Source organism: Thalassophryne amazonica, chromosome 12 (assembly GCF_902500255.1).
Source record: "Thalassophryne amazonica chromosome 12, fThaAma1.1, whole genome shotgun sequence".
Lineage (NCBI taxonomy): Eukaryota > Metazoa > Chordata > Actinopteri > Batrachoidiformes > Batrachoididae > Thalassophryne > Thalassophryne amazonica.
The window spans coordinates 450,643-478,571 of record NC_047114.1 but is presented as its reverse complement, the minus strand read 5'-3'; the positions used below and the strand labels follow the sequence as shown (position 1 = coordinate 478,571).

The window sequence follows — 27,929 nt, the reverse complement described above, 5'->3', positions numbered from 1 at the left end:
CATGGCAGTGAAAACCACAGAGTGTCACACAGTGAAATAAATATTCAGAGCACATTCATTTTAAACACTGACTCTGTGAGACTCAACTCTGTGGTACACAAGATCGTACAGCCGGATACTTCATGGAAAGAGCTGCAACAAACCGTCTCACTTCATTTCACCATCAAAGAGAAACGGCTGCTCAGAGGGTCACTGAAGCGGAGCCCATGGCTTTCTGATCATCAGATACTGAATAAATATTCATAAATGGAAAGTGCACTGCACACGCATATCGAAACTTAAAGCACTTAAACAGACATAAAATATGAACCCACTGGGACATGATGTCTTTGAAAAGGAAGGCATTTTGTCAGACGTTAAAAATAACAATTATGTTAACAAAAAGTTAAACATGAATGTAATTTATGTCAGCATAAAGTCCATTAATGTTTAACTTTTTGTTAACATAATTATTTATGAACAAAGCAACAGCATCAGAATCATCGGGTCGGGTGTCAGTGAAAGACAAAATACATATACAGAGATGGCTTAGTTGGAGGCAACATGAGTTTGGCTTTAACTTAAACTTTGTTTTGACCTAAGGGAACTAAACTGCACTTACAATCCAGCCTCAGTGTACCACAGCCTACACAAAAGGTACGGAGGCCATCCAGGGTGGCAGCTATAACCAGGTTGGGGTCAATGAAGTATTACACAGAGGCCAAAATTTTAAATGCTTTAATCATACTGAAAAGTATACAAAATTATTTGTCTGATCTGAGAGAATTAAAAAAAAAGTTCTGAAGTTGTGGGGTGAAAATAGCAAAAATGCTGAAAAATGTCAACATCAGTTTGTGCATGGGTCAAAAGTTGCTCCAATATTGGTAGATGTTGATGCATATTATTGGTTGAGCTAATAGGGTTTTAAAAAGGAATAGTTTGCAGCACCATCTGTTACACTTAGTTATCACGTTTCAGGGTAACATATGTCATACACTCCAATGGATGTTTATCTTATTTGACCATCATGTTGAAGATGCTCAAAACTATTACATTTAAAAATCCTATAAGAAAGTTAGAGGACAGCCAGTTCCTCATGGCAGCCAGGCAAAACTCCAGCGCTTCCATGCACTCACGTATATAAGGGTCAATTGTCTGCATAGCAGTGAAAATTAATCCCAAAGTTATATATGCCTTTATCCAAAGGTTCCACTTACAGGGACAATAATAATGGGCCAAGAACTGACCCCTTGAGGAACTTCATGCCTCACAGCATAGTATTGCTGCAGACCCATGAAGTTTGACCTGAACCACAAATGCTCCTTTCCAAAAATATTCTCAAGTTTATGCAGTCAAATTCAATGATGCACTGTTTTGAAGGCTGCCAAGAATCAAACCTTAATCTGTTGTCTCTGTGTATAACAGTTTTTAGTATAAAGTAACTATTCAGTTTGTTTCCTGCAGTGTATAGTAACATGACTGTAATCCCGTAACAGTTTTTGACTGTTTCTACTTTGTTATTGGTTAACAGAGGCATGTGACATCCCACTGGTATCCAATCTACCACCATCATCCTTCAGAAGCTCCTCCCAGCTGTCCAGCAGCCATGTGCCGGTCTTCGCCAAACTCAACAGGAGAGAGGGTGAGGAACGGATGGGTTGGTTGGGACTAGTGGTGGGCTGGTGTGCTTGCTTGCTATCTATCTATCTATCTATCTATCTATCTATCTATCTATCTATCTATCTATCTATCTATCTATCTATCTATCTATCTATCTATCTATCTATCTATCTATCTGTCTGTCTGTCTGTCTGTCTGTCTGTCTGTCTGTCCGTCCGTCCGTCCGTCCGTCCGTCCGTCCGTCCGTCCGTCCGTCCGTCCGTCCGTCCGTCCGTCCGTCCGTCCGTCCGTCCGTCCGTCCGTCCGTCCGTCCGTCCGTCTGTCTGTCACCATGCCATTGTCCTTTTGATTATTTTTATTTGTTTAATGCTGAAGTGAAGGACCATGTCATTGGTCCAAGTTTTCCAAAAGAAAAAAATCTCATCAAATATTTGGGGGACAATAAGAAAATTTCTGTTAGGGATCAAGAATCAATCAATCAAAGAGTGCAACCCAGTATCATCGATCACAGACAGTGACCCTCGACTTTCACTCCTCCTCCTTTATTGTAGATTTCCTGCATAATTTCTCTTTTCTTCCTTTAAAACCCAAAAGTGAAAATGGTATCTGCTTTGTTGTTGTTGTCTGTCCAATCCACATGGTTTCTGGAGAATTCCCTTTGGAAAGAGAATGTAAACAAAGCCACATGAGCCCATCTCTCTCTCTCTCTCTCTCTCTCTCTCTCTCTCTCTCTCTCTCTCTCTCTCTCTCTCTCTCTCTCTCTCTCTCTCTCTCTCTCTATATATATATATATACACAGTGGTGGGCACAGTAAACTAAAAAGTTAGCTTCAATAACAGAGAATTAGCTAACTGAAAAGTTGTCTTTTATAAAGCTAAACCGATAAACCACCCAAAAATTTATCGGAAGCTACAGCTAACCGATAACTTTCAGTATTATCTCCAGTACACTTACAACTGCTAACAAGCTGATTTTGAGTTTTAACAAAACAATCGCTTTTGTTAGCATCAAAGGCAACTACAGACCCAAAGGAGTCAGCACTTCTGTCTTTGAGCACCCTGCCCCCTGCTGGAAGCTCCTGTTTATTACATAACTTGCAGCAGTGAAACAGTTGCAAGAAGGAGCAAAGCTCAACTCTCTACTCAATAACACTGTCGCCGTGAAGTGCAGGTCTTGGAAAATAAAGCAGTGCTGACTTATGGTTTGTGATTTATAAATAAAATTAATACAGATAATAACTCCATTAATGTCAATTCTGTCATTTATACAAGTTAAAATACAACACATATCTTTAATTTTAAATAATGCACTAATTCTGAAGTTTTGTAACAAACACAGATGCAAAAGGGATTGTGGGTAAATGAGCCTCTACTAACACTGATTGGTTGACTCATTCATTCTATGTAAAAACCAACACGTTAATGTGAGGTGACGTGCATTGGTATTTAAATGTACTTTTGTAAAATAATTTCATTTATATGTTAAAAAATAAGCCGTTTGCAAAAGCCAGCTAAGTCAAGTTGTGATTTGAAAACCGTCTGATGTAAGTGGAACTGTGCCCACCACTGTGTGTGTATATATACATATATATATATGTAGCGGCTGCACTCTACGTTGTGTTGTTATGACTCCGCCCATTCGCTCCCCTCAGGACGTGAACTCACGAGCTCCGGCATGGGAGTCGGACTCTATAACCAGAAGGCTAAAACCCAGGACTCTGGCCTTGTGACCAGAGAATCCTTTTGAGCTGTTGGGAGTGAGGTTTACTAACTACATCTGCACAGCGACACCTGCTGGCCTCTGTTACACCCACCCCCCTAAACTCACTCCCATCCGGGTACATGGCACCATTTTAGCGGCTGCACTCTGCGTTGTGATGTTATGACTCCACCCATTCTCTCCCCTCAGGACGCGAACTCACGAGCTCCAGCATGGGAGTTGGACTCTCTAACCAGAAGGCTAAAACCCAGGGCTCTGGCCTTGTGAGAATCCTTTTGAGCTGTTGGGAGTGAGGTTTACTAACTACACCTGTACAGTGACACCTGCTGGCCTCCGTTACATATATATACACGTATACGATTCGTATATATATATATATATATATATATATATATATATATATATATATATATATATATATATATATATATATATATATATATATATATATATATACAAGGTCTATTAGAAAAGTATCCGACATTATTATTTTTTTCAAAAACCATATGGATTTGAATCACGTGTGATTACATCAGACATGCTTGAACCCTCGTGGGCATGCGAGAGTTTTTTTCACGCCTGTCGGTTACGTCATTCGCCTGTGGGCAGTCTTTGAGTGAGGAGTCGCCCACCCTCTCGTCGTTTTTTCATTGTTTAGGAATGGCTCAGAGACTGCTGCTTTGTTTGATCAAAATTTTTTCAAAACTGTAAGGCACAACTGAGTGGACACCATTCGATAAATTCAGCTGGTTTTCGGCAAAAATTTTAACGGCTGATGAGAGATTTTGGTCTGGTAGTGTCGCTTTAAGGACGGCCCACGGCACCTGACGGCAATCTGCGCTTCGAGGCGGCAGCGTCTCACCGTTTCAAGTTGAAAACTTCCACATTTCAGGCTCTGTTGACCCAGTAAGTTGTCAGAGAACTTTCAGAAGAAGTCGGCATGAGGACTTTATTCGGACATTCCATTGTTAACAGACATTTTGTAATGAAAGAACGTGCGGGCAGAGTCGCATGTCGGGCCGGACCCGACCGCGGGGGGTCGCGACAGGAAAAACACCTCCGTTGGAAACCTTAACGGGCAAGTTGGAACATGCCCAAGCTGTTAAACAATTTCTCAGTTACTCACTTGTTGAAAGCCATCAAAAGCCGCCTGAATTTTACAAATGGTTTTCAACACGGAGGTGTTTTTCCTGTCGCGGCGCACACAGATTTGCCGAGTCGTCACGGAAACGACTTGGCGAATTTGCGCGCACGTCTTTCATTACAAAATGTCCTTAAACAGTGAAATGTCCGCATAAAGTCCTCATGCCAGCCTCTTCTGAATCTTCTCTGTTCTCTCACGACGTCCTGGGTGAATTAAGCATTAAATTAAGATGTTTTCAGGTCGAAACAGGCCGACGACGGCGCCTGGAAGTGCTGCGCGACGTCCCGCTCTGTGGGAAGTCCTTACAGCGACAGAAACACCCCATAATCTCTCATCAGCCGTTAAACTTTTCACCGAAACCTAGCTTAATTTCTCAATAGTGTCCAATCGGATATTCCTCACAGATCCAGAAAAAATGTTGATAAAGCAACGCGCGCCGTCTCGAGCAGCGTGTGAAACAAAGGAATTCAGCCGAGAGGGCGGGACCACATCTCACTCAAGGCCTGCCCACAGGGAAATGACGTCACCGACACGTGAAAAAACTCACGCATGCGCACGAGGGTTCAAGCATGATTGGTGTAATCGCACGTCATTCAAATCCATATAGTTAAAAAAAAATAAAAGGGTCGGTTTATTATCTAATAGACCTCGTATATATATATATATTCAGTCTGGATGGTCAGGAATTGGTAGACACAAATGCACGGCTCAAACAAACAGCTGTGGCTTTTAGAACGCTTTACTGTAGTGGATTTGGATCACATGAGTGGGATCCTCTTGCTTGCCTCTACTGGTGGTTGGCTCTCACTGCGGTATTGTATCACTTCCTGTTCTGGAGCACAGCGGTGTTTTTCTGTATCTGTTAGCTGTTTAATCTGCGCAGTTAGATTGATCTAGTTATCTAGATTACGATTTGTTTCCCAGTGTAATCTTTACGTGCCTTAACTAAAGCACTCCTTCTGCTGAATCACCTCTAAATTATTTACACATTATTCACTTTGCGTGTTTTTAGGAATCCGCTAGCTTAGCGTAGCTACTAGCTCTTAGCTGATTTAGCATGGCGGCTTCTCCTGTCTCTCCTGCACTTTTCTGCTCTGGGTGTGAAATGTTTAGTTATTCCTCGGCCTCCTTTAGCAGTAATGGTACTTGTAATAAGTGCAGCTTATTCGTAGCTTTGGAGGCCAGGCTGGGCGAATTGGAGACTCGGCTCCGCACCGTGGAAAATTCTACAGTTAGCCAGGCCCCTGTAGTCGGTGCGGACCAAGGTAGCTTAGCCGCCGTTAGTTCCCCCCTGGCAGATCCCAAGCAGCCGGGAAAGCAGGCTGACTGGGTGACTGTGAGGAGGAAGCGTAGCCCTAAACAGAAGCCCCGTGTACACCGCCAACCCGTTCACATCTCTAACCGTTTTTCCCCACTCGACGACACACCCGCCGAGGATCAAACTCTGGTTATTGGCGACTCTGTTTTGAGAAATGTGAAGTTAGCGACACCAGCAACCATAGTCAATTGTCTTCCGGGGGCCAGAGCAGGCGACATTGAAGGAAATTTGAAACTGCTGGCTAAGGCTAAGCGTAAATTTGGTAAGATTGTAATTCACGTCGGCAGTAATGACACCCGGTTACGCCAATCGGAGGTCACTAAAATTAACATTAAATCGGTGTGTAACTTTGCAAAAACAATGTCTCTGTAGTTTTCTCTGGGCCCCTCCCCAATCAGACCGGGAGTGACATGTTTAGCCGCATGTTCTCCTTGAATTGCTGGCTGTCTGAGTGGTGTCCAAAAAATGAGGTGGGCTTCATAGATAATTGGCAAAGCTTCTGGGGAAAACCTGGTCTTGTTAGGAGAGACGGCATCCATCCCACTTTGGATGGAGCAGCTCTCATTTCTAGAAATCTGGCCAATTTACTTAAATCCTCCAAAATGTGACTATCCAGGGTTGGGACCAGGAAGCAGAGTTGTAGTCTTACACACCTCTCTGCAGCTTCTCTCCCCCTGCCATCCCCTCATTACCCCATCCCCGTAGAGACGGTGCCTGCTCCCAGACCACCAATAACCAGCAAAAATCTATTTAAGCATAAAAATTCAAAAAGAAAAAATAATATAACACCTTCAACTGCACCACAGACTAAAACAGTTAAATGTGGTCTATTAAACATTAGGTCTCTCTCTTCTAAGTCCCTGTTGGTAAATGATATAATAATTGATCAACATATTGATTTATTCTGCCTAACAGAAACCTGGTTACAGCAGGATGAATATGTTAGTTTAAATGAGTCAACACCCCCGAGTCACACTAACTGTCAGAATGCTCGTAGCACGGGCCGGGGCGGAGGATTAGCAGCAATCTTCCATTCCAGCTTATTAATTAATCAAAAACCCAGACAGAGCTTTAATTCATTTGAAAGCTTGTCTCTTAGTCTTGTCCATCCAAATTGGAAGTCCCAAAAACCAGTTTTATTTGTTATTATCTATCGTCCACCTGGTCGTTACTGTGAGTTTCTCTGTGAATTTTCAGACCTTTTGTCTGACTTAGTGCTTAGCTCAGATAAGATAATTATAGTGGGCGATTTTAACATCCACACAGATGCTGAGAATGACAGCCTCAACACTGCATTTAATCTATTATTAGACTCTATTGGCTTTGCTCAAAAAGTAAATGAGTCCACCCACCACTTTAATCATATCTTAGATCTTGTTCTGACTTATGGTATGGAAATAGAAGACTTAACAGTATTCCCTGAAAACTCCCTTCTGTCTGATCATTTCTTAATAACATTTACATTTACTCTGATGGACTACCCAGCAGTAGGGAATAAGTTTCATTACACTAGAAGTCTTTCAGAAAGCGCTGTAACTAGGTTTAAGGATATGATTCCTTATTTATGTTCTCTAATGCCATATAACAACACAGTGCAGAGTAGCTACCTAAACTCTGTAAGGGAGATAGAGTATCTCGTCAATAGTTTTACATCCTCATTGAAGACAACTTTGGATGCTGTAGCTCCTCTGAAAAAGAGAGCTTTAAATCAGAAGTGTCTGACTCCGTGGTATAACTCACAAACTCGTAGCTTAAAGCAGATAACCCGTAAGTTGGAGAGGAAATGGCGTCTCACTAATTTAGAAGATCTTCACTTAGCCTGGAAAAAGAGTCTGTTGCTCTATAAAAAAGCCCTCCGTAAAGCTAGGACATCTTTCTACTCATCACTAATTGAAGAAAATAAGAACAACCCCAGGTTTCTTTTCAGCACTGTAGCCAGGCTGACAAAGAGTCAGAGCTCTATTGAGCTGAGTATTCCATTAACTTTAACTAGTAATGACTTCATGACTTTCTTTGCTAACAAAATTTTAACTATTAGAGAAAAAATTACTCATAACCATCCCAAAGACGTATCGTTATCTTTGGCTGCTTTCAGTGATGCCGGTATTTGGTTAGACTCTTTCTCTCCGATTGTTCTCTCTGAGTTATTTTCATTAGTTACTTCATCCAAACCATCAACATGTTTATTAGACCCCATTCCTACCAGGCTGCTCAAGGAAGCCCTACCATTATTTAATGCTTCGATCTTAAATATGATCAATCTATCTTTGTTAGTTGGCTATGTACCACAGGCTTTTAAGGTGGCAGTAATTAAACCATTACTTAAAAAGCCATCACTTGACCCAGCTATCTTAGCTAATTATAGGCCAATCTCCAACCTTCCTTTTCTCTCAAAAATTCTTGAAAGGGTAGTTGTAAAACAGCTAACTGATCATCTGCAGAGGAATGGTCTATTTGAAGAGTTTCAGTCAGGTTTTAGAATTCATCATAGTACAGAAACAGCATTAGTGAAGGTTACAAATGATCTTCTTATGGCCTCAGACAGTGGACTCATCTCTGTGCTTGTTCTGTTAGACCTCAGTGCTGCTTTGATACTGTTGACCATAAAATTTTATTACAGAGATTAGAGCATGCCATAGGTATTAAAGGCACTGCGCTGCGGTGGTTTGAATCATATTTGTCTAATAGATTACAATTTGTTCATGTAAATGGGGAATCTTCTTCACAGACTAAAGTTAATTATGGAGTTCCACAAGGTTCTGTGCTAGGACCAATTTTATTCACTTTATATATGCTTCCCTTAGGCAGTATTATTAGACGGTATTGCTTAAATTTTCATTGTTACGCAGATGATACCCAGCTTTATCTATCCATGAAGCCAGAGGACACACACCAATTAGCTAAACTGCAGGATTGTCTTACAGACATAAAGACATGGATGACCTCTAATTTCCTGCTTTTAAACTCAGATAAAACTGAAGTTATTGTACTTGGCCCCACAAATCTTAGAAACATGGTGTCTAACCAGATCCTTACTCTGGATGGCATTACCCTGACCTCTAGTAATACTGTGAGAAATCTTGGAGTCATTTTTTATCAGGATATGTCATTTAAAGCGCATATTAAACAAATATGTAGGACTGCTTTTTTGCATTTACGCAATATCTCTAAAATCAGAAAGGTCTTGTCTCAGAGTGATGCTGAAAAACTAATTCATGCATTTATTTCCTCTAGGCTGGACTATTGTAATTCATTATTATCAGGTTGTCCTAAAAGTTCCCTAAAAAGCCTTCAGTTAATTCAAAATGCTGCAGCTAGAGTACTGACGGGGACTAGAAGGAGAGAGCATATCTCACCCATATTGGCCTCTCTTCATTGGCTTCCTGTTAATTCTAGAATAGAATTTAAAATTCTTCTTCTTACTTATAAGGTTTTGAATAATCAGGTCCCATCTTATCTTAGGGACCTTGTAGTACCATATCACCCCAATAGAGCGCTTCGCTCTCAGACTGCAGGCTTACTTGTAGTTCCTAGGGTTTGTAAGAGTAGAATGGGAGGCAGAGCCTTCAGCTTTCAGGCTCCTCTCCTGTGGAACCAGCTCCCAATTCAGATCAGGGAGACAGACACCCTCTCTACTTTTAAGATTAGGCTTAAAACTTTCCTTTTTGCTAAAGCTTATAGTTAGGGCTGGATCAGGTGACCCTGAACCATCCCTTAGTTATGTTGCTATAGACGTAGACTGCTGGGGGGTTCCCATGATGCACTGTTTCTTTCTCTTTTTGCTCTGTATGCACCACTCTGCATTTAATCATTAGTGATTGATCTCTGCTCCCCTCCACAGCATGTCTTTTTCCTGGTTCTCTCCCTCAGCCCCAACCAGTCCCAGCAGAAGACTGCCCCTCCCTGAGCCTGGTTCTGCTGGAGGTTTCTTCCTGTTAAAAGGGAGTTTTTCCTTCCCACTGTAGCCAAGTGCTTGCTCACAGGGGGTCGTTTTGACCGTTGGGGTTTTACATAATTATTGTATGGCCTTGCCTTACAATATAAAGCGCCTTGGGGCAACTGTTTGTTGTGATTTGGCGCTATATAAAAAAATTGATTGATTGATTGATTGATTGCAGAGGTCGGTATATCAATCAATCAATCAATCAATTTTATTTATATAGCGCCAAATCACAACAAACAGTTGCCCCAAGGTGCTTTATATTGTAAGGCAAAAGCCATACAATAATTACAGACCAGCTCAGAGCGTGAGATGGGTTTAATCTGGATCTGAGCAATTTTCACCACCTGGAAACATCAGGGAAACTGAGGTTTCAGTCTTCTGCTCCATCTAGGTTTGGCTGATATTTTAAAGCTTATTTCTACACCGCGCCAGGCAGATATATTTGGCTCTTATCACAGGCAAGACAAATAATCAAAATCTTATTGTGCCCCAGAGTTAGTTTTATTAGTTGCAGAATTTTTTCTGTTTGTGAACCATCAAAACAAATGAAATGAGACATTAACAAAAATACAATTCTTTACAAATGCAAGCCACATAAATTCACAAAATGAAGCAAACAGAGGGCCCTATCTTGACAGATGCACTAACAACTTGTGCAGAGGTTGCAATTCCATTCGGGCCATCTCTGAGCACACTTTGTATTTAAGGGATGAGAAATCCCAGTGCAAACCAGGCAGCGGCCTCAGACGGGTTGGATTTTGTTGTGAAAGTGTAGTGACACGGACCCACAACAGGGGGCGCAAATGAACGGACAATAGAAGGAGTCAAATTTGAACACTTTACTGTTGTGAATGCCACAACCATACACAGCAGATTATAGAATGATACAAAGTCAATGGATAAAGGTGTCGTGTGGGCAGGCTCGACGATAGGAGACATCCGTCTAAAGAAGAACCGGAACCACACGATTTCCTCCGCCGCCGAACCCGAAGGATACTGGAGCCGCCAGGTCCCGAGTCCCCCAGGTGGCCACCGTCTCCGCGTGTCGGATCTGGTACTGCTGGCGAAGAGCAAAGACAGTCAAGTGTGGGTGTGTGTACACCCAGTAACAACAACGGTGGGAATTCCACCTCCACCTCTAACACACACTCGTGCAGCTCCTGTTTCAGCACTTATCTGGAAAGAGTGAGAGGCGAAGACGTCGGCACTCTCACAAACCACCAATCAGCAGACAAGGCTCCACAGGAAAGCGGCTGCAAAAAGAGTTCAGACTAAGATACAGTTTAGTTTATGGCTGAGAATATTACCTCCTTTGAAGAACGATATCTCGGCGACGTGGTGGAGGTGTCATCCTGCTTTTATCTGGGGTGAAGTGCAGATGATCGGTGACAGCTGTCATAGTTGATGAGTGACAGCTGTCACCTCGGCTGTTCCTGTGAGGCGGCAGCGCCCTCTCGTGCCTGAAGCCCGCACTTCAGGCAGGGCGCCCTCTGGTGGTGGGCCAGCAGTACCTCCTCTTCTGGCAGCCCACACAACAGGATTTGCTGTGTTTTTTATCTTGTGCATATTAGGCCAAACAGAATATCAGCCAATCAGAGTGATGCCTGTCCTTCCCCTTAAACTACAGTAGACAAGATGACATCAGCCAATCGAGGTGACGCCTGTCTTTCCCTTTAAACAACAATATACAAGATGACATCAGCCAGTCAGAGCAATGCCTGTCCTTCCCTTGAAACTACACTACATAAGATGACATCAGCCAATCGGGGCAACGCCTGTCCTTCACTTGAAATTACACTATAGGAGATGATATCAGCCAATTGGGGTGACACCTGTCCTTCCCTTTAAACTACACAATAGAAGATGATATCAGCCAATTGGGGTGACGCCTGTCCTTCCCTTTGAACTACACTATACAAGATGACATCAGCCAGTCGGAGCAACACCTGTCCTTCCCTTTAAACTACACTATACAAAATGACATCAGCCAAAAAAAAGCGACGCCTGTCCTTCCCTTTAAACTATACTATACAAGATGATATCAGCCAATCAGAGCGACGCCTGTCCTTCCCTTGACACTACACTATACAAAATGACATCAGCCAAAAAAAAGCGACACCTGTCCTTCCCTTTAAACTACACTATACAAGATGATATCAGCCATTCTGGGCCGCACCTGTCCTTCCCTTTAAACTACACTATACAAGATGACATCAGCCAATCAGAGCGACGCCTAACCCAAAATCCTCCTAAGGTAACTGTGCTGGATCTTTTCTGCTGTGTGACCTGCTTCTAGTGCCTTTTGCTTCATGCATTTGGGAATAACATTGTTTTGTTTGCATCTCAGGTTAAATCTTAAGGCGTTTCTAAAGTTAGCTATCTTTTTTTAGCACTCTTTTCCACCTTACATACCAGTGCCAGGGCCTCATGCCCACAGTTGGTCGCAATGTTTCTACATGGAGTGAGTGGAGATGACAGCTTTGACATCTTTCACGGGCATCTCTCCCAGTCACTGGTTCAGATATGTTGATGACACATGGGTTAAAATCAAGCAACAGGAAGTTGAAGACTTTACAGAACACATCAACTCGGTGGACGCCAACATCAAGTTCACACGTGAGGATGCCAGAAACAACCATTTAGCCTTCTTGGACTATGATGTTATGATTGGAGAGAACAGGCAGCTCCAGACAGGGGTTTACAGAAAACCAACTCACACTGACCAATATCTGCTTTTCGGCTCAAACCACCCCCTTGAACACAAGCTTGGGGTGATCAGGACGTTTCAACACAGAACCCTACAGGTGCCCACAACTGCAGAGGGAAGGGCTAAAGAACAACAACATGTCCGGAAAGCCCTCACAGTATGTGGGTACCCACGATGGTCCCTGGACAAAGTGCAGAAGTCCCAGAGAAGAGAGAGACCAGATAGACAGGAGACGGAGACAAGAAGAAGAAGAGTGTCTCTCCCTTATTTAGCAGGAGTAGGGGAAAAACTACCAAGGATCTTCAGACAGCACAAAATCCCAGTTTACTTTAAACCGATTAACACCTTGAGACAGAAATTAGTTCACCCTAAGGACATGATCCCTAGTTACAAACACAGCAATGTAGTGTATTCTATCAGATGTCAGGAAAACTGTAATGAACACTACATAGGTGAGACTAAGCAGCCTTTACACAAAAGACTACATCAGCACCGCAGAGAGGGCGCCAGTGGACCTCAGTCTGCAGTTCATCTCCACCTTAAAGACACTAACCACACATTTGAGGACAAGGAATTTAAAATATTAGCAAGAGAGAAGAAATGGTTTGAGAGAGGGGTCAAGGAGGCATTCTTTATGAAACGTTTGAAACCCAGCCTTAACCGGGGAGGGGGTCTGAGACACGCTTTATCCGCTGTTTACAATGGGGTACTCAGGTCAAAGCAGTTTCAGTCTTTTGTTCATGGTAATGAGTCATTCATGTCATCAGGAGAATCATCAAGGGAGCCATCAAGAAAGGCATCCATCCCATCATTAGGAGGGACAGCTGCCCTGTCATTAGGAGAGTGCTAACTAGAGCACAATAGTTGCTAATTAGAGCTATTGTTTAGTCAATAGCATATAGCAGTCTGCCTCTCAGTAGGAGGGGTGTGGTTAGGTTTGAGCATTGGTTTGATATAAACAGACTGTCACTAAATATTAATAAGACAAATTTCATATTGTTTAATGACAGAGCAAAAAAAAAAAAATAACGTGTCATTACAAATAGATGGAATGGATATACAAAGGGTAAAAGAAATGAAATTTTTAGGAGTCATAATTGATGAAGATCTTACATGGAAGTCACACATAAATTACATAAAAGGAAAAATAGCGAAAGCCATTGCTGTTTTGCATAAAGTAAAATATTCATTAAATAGTTATGGTTTATTAACATTGTACAATTCATTGATTTTCCCATATTTAACTTATTGTGTAGAAATCTGGGGATCAACATATACAACCTATATACAACCTTTGTTTATTCTGCAGAAAAGGGCTTTAAAAGTGAGTAGTAACAGTGGTTTTAGAGATCCATCTAATCCATTGTTTATTAAGTATAGGGTACTTAAATTTCATGATTTAGTCGATTTGAAAATATTACAAACGATGTACCAAGTTAATAAAAATACTTTACCAACAAACATTCAAAATATGTTTGAGAAAAGAGTAAGTAGTTATAAACTGAAAGGAATAGAAGTCTTTAGAAAACCAAGATACAGAACCAGAGTAAAAGAACGGAGTATTGCAGTAAATGGTGTAAAATTATGGAACAATCTCAACAAAGAAATTAAAGAATTAAGGTCGCTTAAATTATTTAAAAAACGTATTAAACTAGATGTATTAAGTAAGTATGAAACTATAAAATAAGTTAGTGGGCTGTAAGGAAGTTAAAAAAAATGTAATTTGTTAATAATGTATAAAATGTTTTAATTTTAAAAATGTAACCTGTCAGAGATGTAATCTATTTAATAATGGTCATAATTATGAAATAAGTCAGTGGTATGTGACAAGTTAAAGAAATACAATCTGTTAAATAATGTTGAAAAATGACGCTGGATATTGAAAGATTGTATTGTAAAAAGGGGCAGAAAATATAAGACTTGTTCTTCTCTCTGCTCCTTTTCATTCTGGTAATGGAGATGCTTTATTTCTGCTTTTCTGTTTTTTTTTTTTCTTTTAAATGAATGAAATAGGTTTAAAACTCCAGCTTTTGTTGGCTTCTGTTTATTCTTCTCTACAAGAGTCAGACAGAAGTCAGACTTCCAGAGCAAGAATTTTAGCTGAGGAAGCTTCTGCGATTTGAAGTGAAACGCCCTCGCGTCAAGCAACCCAGTCCAGTCGAAGATTCAAGCTTCTCTACTATGGAAACCACTATGGACAACTGAGAGCCTACACAGAGACCCTTTGAAAGCAGTCACGGTGTTGTGAAAGTGACGTGACACGGACCCACAACAGGGGGCGGTAATGAACGGACAATGGATAAGCCAAAAGTAACAATTTAATGTTGTGAATCGCACAACGACGTACAGACAATAACAATATGGTGGACTGTCAATCATACACCAGGTGACGTGTGGGCAGGCTCGACGATAGAAGACGCCTGGCGAGAGAAGAGCTGGATCCCCACACAGCTTCCACCACCAACGGAGCTGAAGAACACCGGAGCCGCCAAGCCCTGCGCCCCAGGTGGCCGCTGTCTTCAGCAGTCAGACCCGGTACTGCTGGCAGAGAACAGACACAGTCCTGATGAGTGTGAGTTCGCACACTCAGTAATCCCACAGTCAGTGTTCAGTAAAGGAGGGAGAACCTCCACCTCCAATCACACACTCGTGCAGCTCCTGTCTAACCACTTATCTGGTTGGAGTGTGAAGCGAAGCCGTCGCTGATCACACCAAACGCCAATCCCACAGATAAAGCAAACACCACAGGATAACGGCTGCAAAAGAAGTTTCAGATTATCACTCAACGATATGAGTCAGCAGAGAAAATTACCTGAATGGTAGCTGATTTCTCGGCGGAGAGGTGGAGTTGCAGTCCGGCCTTTATGGTGGTGGTGATGAGTAGTGGATGAGTGACAGCTGGTACGGATGATGAGTGACAGCTGTCACTCCTGGTCGCTCCGACGCCCTCTCGTGCTTGAAGCCCGCACTTCAAGCAGGGCGCCATCTTGTGGTGGTGGGCCAGCAGTACCTCCTCTTCAGCGGCCCACACAACACACGGAAGTGCACAAAGTAATCCTGCTGGATCATCGGATGGTCACTAACAGCCTAAATTTAAACTATTATGATTTCGGTGCAACATGTCCTTTAAATAAATGAAAATGATTTTGTCACAAAAAATATTATAGACACTGATGCACAAAATTGCTTGATCAACATGAAACATCTGTCACGATGGTCATTATTCACGTTTGTCTCCATAGGTCCTACCATTATTCAATGCTTCAATCTTAAATATGATCAATCTATCTTTATTAGTTGGTTATGTACCACAGGCCTTTAAGGTGGCAGTAATTAAACCATTACTTAAAAAGCCATCACTTGACCCAGCTATCTTAGCTAATTATAGGCCAATCTCCAACCTTCCTTTTCTCTCAAAAATTCTTGAGAGGGTAGTTGTAAAACAGCTAACTGATCATCTGCAGAGGAATGGTCTATTTGAAGAGTTTCAGTCAGGTTTTAGAATTCATCATAGTACAGAAACAGCATTAGTGAAGGTTACAAATGATCTTCTTATGGCTTCGGACAGTGGACTCATCTCTGTGCTTGTTTTGTTGGACCTCAGTGCTGCTTTTGATACTGTTGACCATAAAATTTTATTACAGAGATTAGAGCATGTCATAGGTATTAAAGGCACTGCGCTGCGGTGGTTTGAATCATATTTGTCTAATAGATTACAGTTTGTTCATGTAAATGGGGAATCTTCTTCACAGACTAAAGTTAATTATGGAGTTCCACAAGGTTCTGTGCTAGGACCAATTTTATTCACTTTATACATGCTTCCCTTAGGCAGTATTATTAGACGGTATTGCTTAAATTTTCATTGTTACGCAGATGATACCCAGCTTTATCTATCCATGAAGCCAGAGGATACACACCAATTAGCTAAACTGCAGGATTGTCTTACAGACATAAAGACATGGATGACCTCTAATTTCCTGCTTTTAAACTCAGATAAAACTGAAGTTATTGTACTTGGCCCCACAAATCTTAGAAGCATGGTGTCTAACCAGATCCTTACTCTGGATGGCATTTCCCTGATCTCTAGTAATACTGTGAGAAATCTTGGAGTCATTTTTGATCAGGATATGTCATTCAAAGCGCATATTAAACAAATATGTAGGACTGCCTTTTTGCATTTACGCAATATCTCTAAAATCAGAAAGGTCTTGTCTCAGAGTGATGCTGAAAAATTAATTCATGCATTTATTTCCTCTAGGCTGGACTATTGTAATTCATTATTATCAGGTTGTCCTAAAAGTTCCCTAAAAAGCCTTCAGTTGGTTCAGAATGCTGCAGCTAGAGTACTGACGGGGACTAGCAGGAGAGAGCATATCTCACCCGTGTTGGCCTCTCTTCATTGGCTTCCTGTTAATTCTAGAATAGAATTTAAAATTCTTCTTCTTACTTATAAGGTTTTGAATAATCAGGTCCCATCTTATCTTAGGGACCTCGTAGTACCATATCACCCCATTAGAGCGCTTCGCTCTCAGACTGCAGGCTTACTTGTAGTTCCTAGGGTTTGTAAGAGTAGAATGGGAGGCAGAGCCTTCAGCTTTCAGGCTCCTCTCCTGTGGAACCAGCTCCCAATTCAGATCAGGGAGACAGATACCCTCTCTACTTTTAAGATTAGGCTTAAAACTTTCCTTTTCGCTAAGGCTTATAGTTAGGGCTGGATTAGGTGACCCTGGACCATCCCTTGGTTATGCTGCTTTAGACGTAGACTGTGGGGGGTTCCCATGATGCACTGTTTCTTTCTCTTTTTGCTCTGTATGCATCACTCTGCATTTAATCATTAGTGATCGATCTCTGCCCCCCTTCACAGCATGTCTTTTTCCTGGTTCTCTCCCTCAGCCCCAACCAGTCTCAGCAGAAGACTTCCCCTCCCTGAGCCTGGTTCTGCTGGAGGTTTCTTCCTGTTAAAAGGGAGTTTTTCCTTCCCACTGTAGCCAAGTGCTTGCTCATAGGGGGTCGTTTTGACCATTGGGGTTTTTCATAATTATTGTATGGCCTTGCCTTACAATATAGAGCGCCTTGGGGCAACTGTTTGTTGTGATTTGGCGCTATATAAGAAAAAAGTTGATTGATTGATTGATATGTACTTACCTCTTGTGTATAAAATCACTTGTATGTGGGTATGTAGTGTGTCTATGACTGGCCTCGGAGTGTGTCTATGACTCTCCCTCAACACACACACACACACACACACACACACGACTGAATGAAATATGATGAAATGAACATCTGAAATGCTGCAAATTAAAATTCTGCACAGTGCTTTATGTTTGGGGAGTAAAACAGGTGTTTGCTGCTGCGCGGTGGTGTTGATGGCTGGTTTGGGATCAGGTTGTGCTAATTGAACATTGTGTTGCTGCTTTATTGATGTTCGATTACACAGGAAAAAACTTTTCAGCCTCTTAAGTCTGTGATTCTATTGTACAAGTAATCAATGGTTTTTACCAAATTCACTTTCCAGTTTTGTAGCTCTGAGATTACAATATGTAACAACACCAGCCTTTATTTGATTATACGAGGTCTATTAGAAAAGTATCCGACCTTATTATTTTTTCAAAAACCATATGGATTTGAATCACGTGTGATTACATCAGACATGCTTGAACCCTCGTGGGCATGCGAGAGTTTTTTCACGCCTGTCGGTTACGTCATTCGCCTGTGGGCAGGCTTTGAGTGAGGAGTCGTCCACCCGCTCGTCGATTTTTTTCATTGTTTAGGAATGGCTCAGAGACTGTTGCTTTGTTTGATAAAAATTTTTTCAAAACTGTAATGTTGTGTGGGCCGCTGAAGAGGAGGTACTGCTGGCCCACCACCACCAGAGGGCGCCCTGCCTGGAGTGCGGGCTCCAGGCACCAGAGGGCGCTGCCGCCTAACAGGAGCAGCCAGGGTGACAGCTGACGCTCATCATCCTTGACAGCTGTCACCACTCAACAGGATCAGCATTGGTATATCAGCCAGACGACATCTCCACCTCTTTGCCGAGATATCGTTCTACCTTGAAGGTAACGTACCTCAGCTGGTTGTGAGATAATAACCCTTTGTTGCTTGAGCGTTTTTTGTGAACTCTTTATTCGACGAGAGGAGGAGGTGGTTTTCCACCGTACGTATTGCTGGGTGCACACGCACCCACTTCTAACTGTGTTTGCTTCTCGCCAGCAGTACCAGATCCGACACGCGGAGGCAGTGGCCACCTGGGAGTTCGGGACTTGGCGGCTCCAGTATTCCCGGGGTTCGGTGGCGGAGGAAATCGTGTGGTTCCGGTTCGACTTCGGACTGATGTCTCCTATCTTCGAGCCTGCCCACATGACATCTTGTATTTGACTCACTATTGTAATCTGTTGTTGTTGTTGTTGTGCATTTTCACAACAGTAAAGTGTTGTATTTGGCTTTATCCATTGTCCGTTCATTTGCGCCCCCTGTTGTGGGTCCGTGCTCCTACACTTTCCCCAACATATAAGGCACAACTGAGTGGACACCATTCAATAAATTCAGCTGGTTTTCGGTAAAAATTTTAACGGCTGATGAGAGATTTTGGTCTGGTAGTGTCGCTTTAAGGACGGTCCACGGCATCTGACGGCGATCTGCGCTTCGAGGCGGCAGCGTCTCGCTGTTTCAAGTTGAAAACTTCCACATTTCAGGCTCTGTTGATGCAGTAAGTCGTCAGAGAACAGAGAACTTTCAGAAGAAGTCGGCATGAGGAGTTTATTCGGACATTCCATTGTTAACGGTCATTTTGTAATGAAAGAACGTGCGGGCAGAGTCGCATGTCGGGCTGGACCCGACCACGGGGGGTCGCGGCAGGAAAAACACCTCCGTTGGAAATCTTAACGGGCAAGTTGGAACATGCCCAAGCTGTTAAACAATTTCTCAGTTACTCACTTGTTGAAAGCCATTAAAAGTCGCCTGAATTCTACAAATGGTTTTCAACACGGAGGTGTTTTTCCTGTCGCGGCGCACACAGATTTGCCGAGTCGTCACGGAAACGACTCGGCGAATTTGCGCGTACGTCTTTCATTAAAAAAATGTCCTTAAACAGTGGAATGTCCGCATAAATTCCTCATGCCGGCCTCTTCTGAATCTTCTCTGTTCTCTCACGATGTCCTGGGTGAATTAAGCCTTAAATTAGGATGTTTTAAGCTCGAAACAGGCCGACGACAGCGCCTGGAAGCGCTGCAGGACGTCCCGCTCCGTGCGAAGTCCTTACACCGACAGAAACACCCCATAATCTCTCATCAGCCGTTAAACTTTTCACAGAAAACCATCTTAATTTCTCGAATAGTGTCCACTCGGATATTCCTCACAGGTCCAGAAAAAATTTTGATAAAGCAACGCGCGCCGTCTCGAGCAGCGTGTGAAACAAAGGAATTCAGCCGAGAGGGCGGGACCACATCTCACTCAAGGCCTGCCCACAGGGAAATGACGTCACCGACACGCGTGAAAAAACTCACGCATGCGCACGAGGGTTCAAGCATGATTGGTGTAATCGCACGTCATTCAAATCCATATAGTTAAAAAAAAAAATAAAAGGGTCGGTTTATTATCTAAGAGACCTCGTATAATACAGTAAAAGACAAAGTCCTACGAGTGCAGTGCTAAACTAATCAATGCATGCCCCCAAAACCTCACACAGACCTGCAGGCAGCTAATCAATAGATTGAAGCCTTTTAGTAACGCAACCTAAGATGAAAGGACCCAAACATTCTGCATTCTAATAAATGTTAAATATACAGATGGAGCAAAATGTGCACATTCTAAATGGTTTTTGAGAAGACGTGGAACTGGATCCTCTGTAGGAAACACAACATCATCAGTGCCTTCAGCTCACAGAATGATATTTGCTGCATTAAACATTAGAGTGACATCACAAGTGCTGCAGCACATCATCTCACCCACACCTGACTTTAACACTCTGTAGAGCTGTTCTTTTTAACACCCTACAGAGTGATTCTTTTTAACGCTCTGTAGAGCTCATCTCTTAAATGCTCTGTAGAGCTGTCCTTTTTGATGCTCTGTGGAGCTGTTCTCTTTAACGTTCTTAGAGCTCTTCTCTTTAATGCTGTGGAGAGCTCGCCTCTTTAACCCTCTGTAGAGCTCGCTTCTTTAACGCTCTGTACATTTGTTCTCTTTAATGCTCTCTGTAGAGCTGTTCTCTTTAATGTTGTGTAGAGCTGTTCTCTTTAACGCGCTGTAGAGCTCGTCTCTTTAACGCTCTGTATATTTGTTCTCTTTAATGCTCTCTGTGGAGCTGTTCTCTTTAACACTCTGTAGAACTGTTCTTTTTAATGCCCTGTAGAGCTCGTCTCTTTAACACTCTGTAGAGCTGTTGTCTTTAATGCTCTGTATATTTGTTCTCTTTAATGCTCTCTGTGGAGCTGTTCTCTTTAACACTCTGTAGAACTGTTCTCTTTAATGCTCTGTAGAGCTTGTCTCTTTAACACTCTGTATATTTGTTCTCTTTAATGCTCTCTGTGGAGTTGTTCTTTTTAACGCCCTGTGGAGCTCGCCTCTTTAACACTCTGTAGAGCTGTTCTCTTTAACACTCTGTAGAGCTCACCTCTTTCATGCTCTGTAGAGCCCTTCTCTTTAGCGCTCTGTAGAGTTGTTTTCTTTAATGCTCTGTAGAGCTGTTCTCTTTAATGCGCTGTAGATTTGTTCTCTTTAACACTCTCTGTAGAGCTGTTGTCTTTAATGCTCTGTAAATCTCACATCTTTAAAACTCTGTAGAGCTTGTCTCTTTAATACTCTGTAGAACTCTTCTCTTTAGCACTCTGTCAAGCTCTTCTCTTTAAGGCTCTGTAGAGCTCATCTTTTTAAAGCTCTGTAGAGTTGTTCTCTTTAATGCTCTCTGTAGAGCTGTTCTCTTTAATGCTCTGTAGATTTGTTCTCTTTAACACTCTCAGTAGAGCTGTTGTCTTTAATGCTCTGTAAATCTCACCTCTTTAAAACTCTGTAGAGCTTGTCTCTTTAACGCTCTGTAGAGTTGTTCTCTTTAATACACTGTAGAGCTGTTCGCTTTAATGCTCTCTGTAGGGCTCATCTCTTTAACACTCTGTAGAGTTGTTCTCTTTAATGTGCTGTAAAGCAGTTCTCTTTAATGCTCTCTGTAGAGCTCATCTCTAATGCTCTGTAGAGTTGTTCTCTTTAATGCGCTGTAGAGCTCTTCTCTTTAATGCTCTCTGTAGAGCTTATCTCTTTAACGCTCTGTAGAGTTGTTCTCTTTAATACACTGTAGAGCTGTTCTCTTTAATGCTCTCTGTAGAGCTGTTCTCTTTAATGCTCTGTAGAGTTGTTCTCTTTAATGTGCTGCAGAGCTGTTCTCTTTAATGCTCTCTGTAGAGCTCATCTCTAACGCTCTGTAGAGTTGTTCTCTTTAATGTGCTGTAGAGCTCGTCTCTTTAACCCTCTGTAGAGCTGTTCTCTTTAATGCTCTCTGTGGAGCTGTTCTCTTTAACACTCTGTAGAGCTGTTCTTTTTAATGCCGTGTAGAGCTCGTCTCTTTAACACTCTGTAGAGCTGTTGTCTTTAATGCTCTGTACATTTGTTCTCTTTAATGCTCTGTAGAGCTCGTCTCTTTAACGCTCTGTATATTTGTTCTCTTTAATGCTCTCTGTGGAGTTGTTCTTTTTAACGCCCTGTGGAGCTCGTCTCTTTAACACTCTGTAGAGCTGTTCTCTTTAACACTCTGTAGAGGTTATCTCTTTAATGCTCTGTAGAACTGTTCTCTTTAATGCTCTGTAAAGCTGTTCTCTTTAACACTCTGTAGATTTGTTCTCTTTAACACTCTCTGTAGAACTCTTCTCTTTAGCACTCTGTCAAGCTCTTCTCTTTAAGGCTCTGTAGAGCTCATCTTTTTAAAGCTCTGTAGAGTTGTTGTCTTTAATGCTCTCTGTAGAGCTGTTCTCTTTAACACTCTGTAGATTTGTTCTCTTTAACACTCTCTGTAGAGCTGTTATCTTTAATGCTCTGTAGATCTCGTCTCTTTAAAACTCTGTAGAGCTCTTCTCTTTAACGCTCTGTAGAGCCCATCTTTTTAAACCTCTGTAGAGTTGTTCTCTTTAATGCTCTCTGTAGAGCTGTTCTCTTTAATGCTCTGTAGATTTGTTCTCTTTAACACTCTCTGTAGAGCTGTTGTCTTTAATGCTCTGTAAATCTCGCCTTTTTAAAACTCTGTAGAGCTTGTCTCTTTAACGCTCTGTAGAGTTGTTCTCTTTAATACACTGTAGAGCTGTTCTCTTTAATGCTCTCTGTAGAGCTCATCTCTTTAATGCTCTGGTTGTTCTCTTTAATGTGCTGTAGAGCTGTTCTCTTTAATGCTCTCTGTAGAGCTCATCTCTAACGCTCTGTAGAGTTGTTCTCTTTAATGTGCTGTAGAGCTGTTCTCTTTAATGCTCTCTGTAGAGCTCATCTCTAACGCTCTGTAGAGTTGTTCTCTTTAATGTGCTGTAGAGCTGTTGTCTTTAATGCTCTCTGTAGACCTAATCTCTAAGGCTCTGTAGAGTTGTTCTCTTTAATGCGCTGTAGAGCTTTTCTCTTTAATGCTCTCTGTAGAGCTTATCTCTTTAATGCTCTGTAGAGTTGTTCTCTTTAATACACTGTAGAGCTGTTCTCTTTAATGCTCTCTGTAGAGCTCATCTCTTTAACGCTCTGTAGAGTTGTTCTCTTTAATGTGCTGTAGAGCTGTTCTCTTTAATGCTCTCTGTAGAGTTCATCTCTAATGCTCTGTAGAGTTGTTCTCTTTAATGTGCTCTAGAGCTCTTCTCTTTAATGCTCTCTGTAGAGCTCATCTCTTTAATGCTCTGTAGAGTTGTTCTCTTCAATGTGCTGTAGAGCAGTTCTCTTTAATGCTCTCTGTAGAGCTCATCTCTTTAACGCTCTGTGGAGTTGTTCTCTTTAATGCGCTGTATAGCTCTTGTCTTAAAGGTGCAGCAAATTTGGAGATGAAATGAAGGCAGCTCTACTGAGTTTTTTTTTGTGGTAACAGAATTTAACAATAATGTGCAAATACTGTATACAGTGGTCCCGCAGGACTAAAAATAGCCCGCAATAGGCGAAATCCGCGAAGTAGTCAGCGTTATTTTTTACAATTATTATAGATGTTTTAAGGCTGTAAAACCCCTCACTACACACTTTAGACACTTTTCTCAAACAGGCATTAACATTTTCTTACTTTTCTCTCGTGTGTAAACACTCTCAAAGTTCAAACCTTAGTAGAAAAATAAGACCAACCTGTTTTCAGACGCAAAATTGTACTAAAAAAATCCACAAAACTGCGAGGCCGCGAAAGGTGAACCGCGTTATAGCGAGGGACCACTGTATATTTTAATGTGAATTTCAATCACAGACTAACAGCTGTTATTTTAAAAATAGAACAGTTCTTCTGACAAGGAACAAAATCAAATCTGGAAAATTTTTGGAAAACTTCTAAGCAGAAAATGCAAACATTCACAGCAAATCACAAAGGACCCAATCAAGACAGAGTCTGCTCTCCTGTAGGTGGCTCTGTTCTCCTTCATAATGATTGAGCTGTCATATGAGGTCTGTTAGAAAAGTAACGGACCTTTTTATTTTATGCAAAAAATATATGGATTTGATTCATATGTTTTTATGTCAGCCAAGCTTGAACCTTCGTGTGCATGCGTGAGTTTCTTCACGCCTGTCGGTTGCGTCATTCACCTGTGGGCAGGCTTTGAGTGAGCAGAGGCTTCGCGCAACACGACGGATTCGCTGATGGAGTGAGACAAAGAAACACCTCCGTTTTGGAGTGTCAGAGGACAAGTTGGGACAAGCCTATCTCGGCTTTTAGTGGCTTACCAGTCGAGTGAGTATAAGAGAAATTGTGGAGAGCTGGGCATGTCCCATCTTGTCCTCTGACACTCCAAAGCGGAGGTGTTCTTTGTCTCGCTCCATCAGCGAATCCGTCGTGACGCACGAAGCCTCCGCGCGGCTTTCCATGACAAAATCTCTTGTTAAAAGTGAAATCTGCTGGAAAATGGCTGATGTCCAGCTCTTGTGATAACCAGAGAAATTGCACACGATGGTCCCGGAGCCATACAGCCATCCGTTTAGAAATGAAATGGTCGTTTCTGCCTGTCAATCGCGGCTCAGAGCGTGGCGCGCCGTGCGCCATTGTGGGCCATCCTTAAAGCGGTAGTAACACTCCTTAATCTCTGTGAAGCCCAAAAAATTTTCACCAAAAGCCAAATGAATTTTCCGAATGGTTTCCAGCTGCCTGTCTCTAACAGTTTCTGAAAAAATTCTGATGGAGCAAAGCCCAAATCATTCCGCCATTTCCCTGACAATAAAAATCAGACGAGGGGGGTTGACCAGTGCTCACTCAAAGCCTGCCCACAGGCGAATGACGCAACCGAGAGGCGTGGAAAAACTCACACATCCGCACGAAGGTTCAAGCTTGGCTGATGTAAAAACATATGAATCAAATCCATATATTTTTTGCATAAAATAAAAAGGTCCATTACTTTTCTAACAGACCTCGTACTTCTGTTTTTGAGTTTCATTATTAAAATATATCAGCTTAATGATGCCAGCATAACAAAAAAAAAAAAAAGAGGAATAATGAGAAAATAAATACCTACAGTGTTATGTGAGTGGAGGGAAGATGTTCAGGTGATTCCAGGATTTTTAATTTAGCTTTGTTTTTTTTGTTTTTTTTGTTTTTGTTTTTTTTGAGGAGTTACAGCGAAGTCACCCACCAATCCACCCACCCACACACACACACACACACACACACACACACACACACACACACACACACACACACACACACACACACACACACACACCCTCACACTCACACACACTGCTTAAAGTCGCCTGTGACAAAAAGGTTTTTAAAATCCTTTTGTGTCATTGCAGGTGCTGGAGGCTGGTCTCCCCTTACCTCTGATGAGCACCAATGGTTGGACGTCGATCTTGGCGAGAGGATGCAGATCACTGCTGTCGCTACTCAGGGTCGCTACGGCAGCTCTGATTGGCTGATGTCCTACCTACTGATGTTCAGTGACACAGGACACAACTGGAGACAGTACAGACAGGAAGACAGTATGGGGGTGAGTCTGCCAGCGGGGGGAGTGTGTTCACCATTAATCAAAAGGTTGTTAGTTCAATTACTGTCTGTCATCGCTGGTAAACATGCAGTAAAAGCAACATGACAGGGAGTAGCTACCAGTGGATTTGAGACTTGTTCTTTTCCTGTCTCATCCCATTCACTGGTCTTCTGAGATGTTTCTTTTCTGCCACCGACAAAGTCTCATGTCTGCTAAATCTGTGCAATTTTTGGTCTTCAGGATAAAACTGGGTTTGTTGTTCTTGGACATTCATTGGCCTGTTTCTTTTTTTTTAATCTTCTTGGCTTTTGAAATAAAGCTACTGTAAAAGCTGAATTCACAGCTCAGCAACTATTAGCATTAAAGGGTCCAATCAGATATCATGTTGAGTGCAGTTTCCTGGGATTTTCAGTAAAGATGTCCAGGTGAAACAGAACATGATTCAAGCTTATTAAAACTCAGCTGGACTGGTGTCTTCTGTGGTCTGCAGGGATTTCTCGTTTCTGCCGAGATAATCACAGTCATCACGAGCCTTTGACTCCTTGTTAATAATGAATGAACTGATGAAGTGCTCCGCTGACTGTGCTGAAACATTCAGTCCGCTGATGACGCGCAGCAGTCGGAGAGGTGGCCGAGTGGCCCGACAGCATGGAGCGTAGCCAGAGAGTACCGACACCGTTCCACCGTGTGTGCTGGTTGAACCCGGTTGAAGGGGTCTGGTTTTCTGTCCTGGTTGGGTCAACCCACTCTAACATGTTAGATTAAGTGTGAACAGGAATCCAGAGTTAAACCTGTGAGTCAGAGCAGTGCTGCTGAGGGGAGCTTTAATTAGAATTTAGAGTAGGTGACACCAAAAATTGCACAATCACTAAAAATTATGAAATGTTGATATTTAAAAAATCCTGAACAATAAAAGTCAATGATAAGTGCGCAGGTGAAGGATAAACAGCAGCTGTCTGAAGCCTGCACTCTATTTCAGCCCTCAGTCGCAGCAATATTGTTGCTACGTCATCTGGAGAACGGGACCTGCTGATTCAAGTCCAAATCTATTGTAAACACGGCGGAGGTCAAGCTGTTTTTGGATGATTTTTTCAAGTGTGGAGCTTTTTTTTAAAGTCCAGTCTGAAGGTGTTTCTGAAGAAGCCGTGGGGGACACAGCCTTATACCCCCTATCACACATAGACAGAAGGAGGCCGAATGGTGTCAGAATGATGATTTGTCCCACATCTGGAAAGTGTTGAGTTGCAGTTCCAAAACATTCTGACAGCCATCTGCAAGAGTCCACACAGTTGGTCCCAATTGGACGGCGGCCCCAAGTGTGATGCACACGTCCAAAGCCCTCTGGGCGCCATCAAGATGTGACACCTATCTGATGGCAGTCCATGTGCAGTCTGAACACCATTTGACCACAATTTACATATTCTGATGGCAGCAAAACAATATCCAAAATGATTTGAACGGGAACAAGGGAACCTCAAGATGGATCTGGCACAACAAAGCCTACTGGTATGACCTGCATGTGCCACATATAATAATGTCCCCCACCCCCTCCGGAGTGCAAAGGAACTGTTGAAATGTATGTGGCATGCTTGATCATGTACAGTGAATATGAACAGCGATCAAACCAAAAGCACCGTGTGCTACTGCGCTAACGACGGCAGTTATATCCACAATAGACCTTACCATACAGATATTTGTCTGTTCCTTCCCATGAGCGACATAAATAATGTGAACTATTGTCTCCATCATATCTGTATAAAACACATGCAGGTGCACCTCTCCGTGATCTCATGCGCAGTTACACATCATTGCACGCATCAAGCTTGGAGCTGAATGGATCTCACCACTGTAATAGACATATTATTATGTGATCACCTTCTAACTCTGTAGGAGATATGATGTGGAACTGTTGTGCCAGGCTGTGACAGCATTAATAAACATGGATCTCACCTCCAGCAATGATCCAAGAGTGTTTCACAGTGCAGGGTGGACGTGGAGCCAGGACCACAGCCTGTGGTTAAAATCCTCTCACTCTGCTGCTGTGTGCTGTAATCAATCATGCAAAAATAAATCCCATGTGATAATCCAACTACTGCAGTGTCCTTAGCTGTGTTGTGCTGCTGAAGTGAGCCAAAACACACACACAAAAAAATTTAAGTTCCCTGGAAAGGCTGCGTCTGACACAAGGGACAGCATGGCCCACTGCCAGTAGTGTCTCCCACGCACAGCCTCCCACGCACACACGTGCCACGCGCACGCATAGCTGCTCATCCAGCCATTATGTACACACACACACACCCAGCGATCATGTCATCAGTCCATCACCTACTCCACTGTTGAATAGTAAGGAAGGAGAAAAGGACTTGTACCGATTGGCCAGA

General features: G+C 42.4%; 1 protein-coding gene across 1 annotated transcript; it reads left to right on the top strand.

Moving 5' to 3' along the window:
* The first annotated feature begins 1,006 nt into the window (after positions 1–1,006).
* Positions 1,007–25,793, top strand: LOC117522332 (contactin-associated protein-like 4). The gene is made up of 4 exons (XM_034183726.1): positions 1,007–1,115; positions 1,511–1,621; positions 25,358–25,543; positions 25,789–25,793. Exons 1-4 carry the CDS (start codon positions 1,007–1,009, stop codon positions 25,791–25,793), a joined length of 411 nt encoding a protein of 136 aa, XP_034039617.1.
* The last annotated feature ends 2,136 nt before the right edge of the window (positions 25,794–27,929 follow it).

What these genes read in the sequence shown, in the direction of transcription:
- LOC117522332 (XM_034183726.1), top strand. Translation starts at nt 1,007, where the DNA reads ATGTTGAAGATGCTCAAAACTATTACATTTAAAAATCCTATAAGAAAG. An exon ending in CAGCGCTTCCATGCACTCAC is followed by an intron (nt 1,116 to 1,510) that starts GTATATAAGGGT and finishes ATTGGTTAACAG; the next exon opens with AGGCATGTGACATCCCACTG. An exon ending in CAAACTCAACAGGAGAGAGG is followed by an intron (nt 1,622 to 25,357) that starts GTGAGGAACGGA and finishes GTGTCATTGCAG; the next exon opens with GTGCTGGAGGCTGGTCTCCC.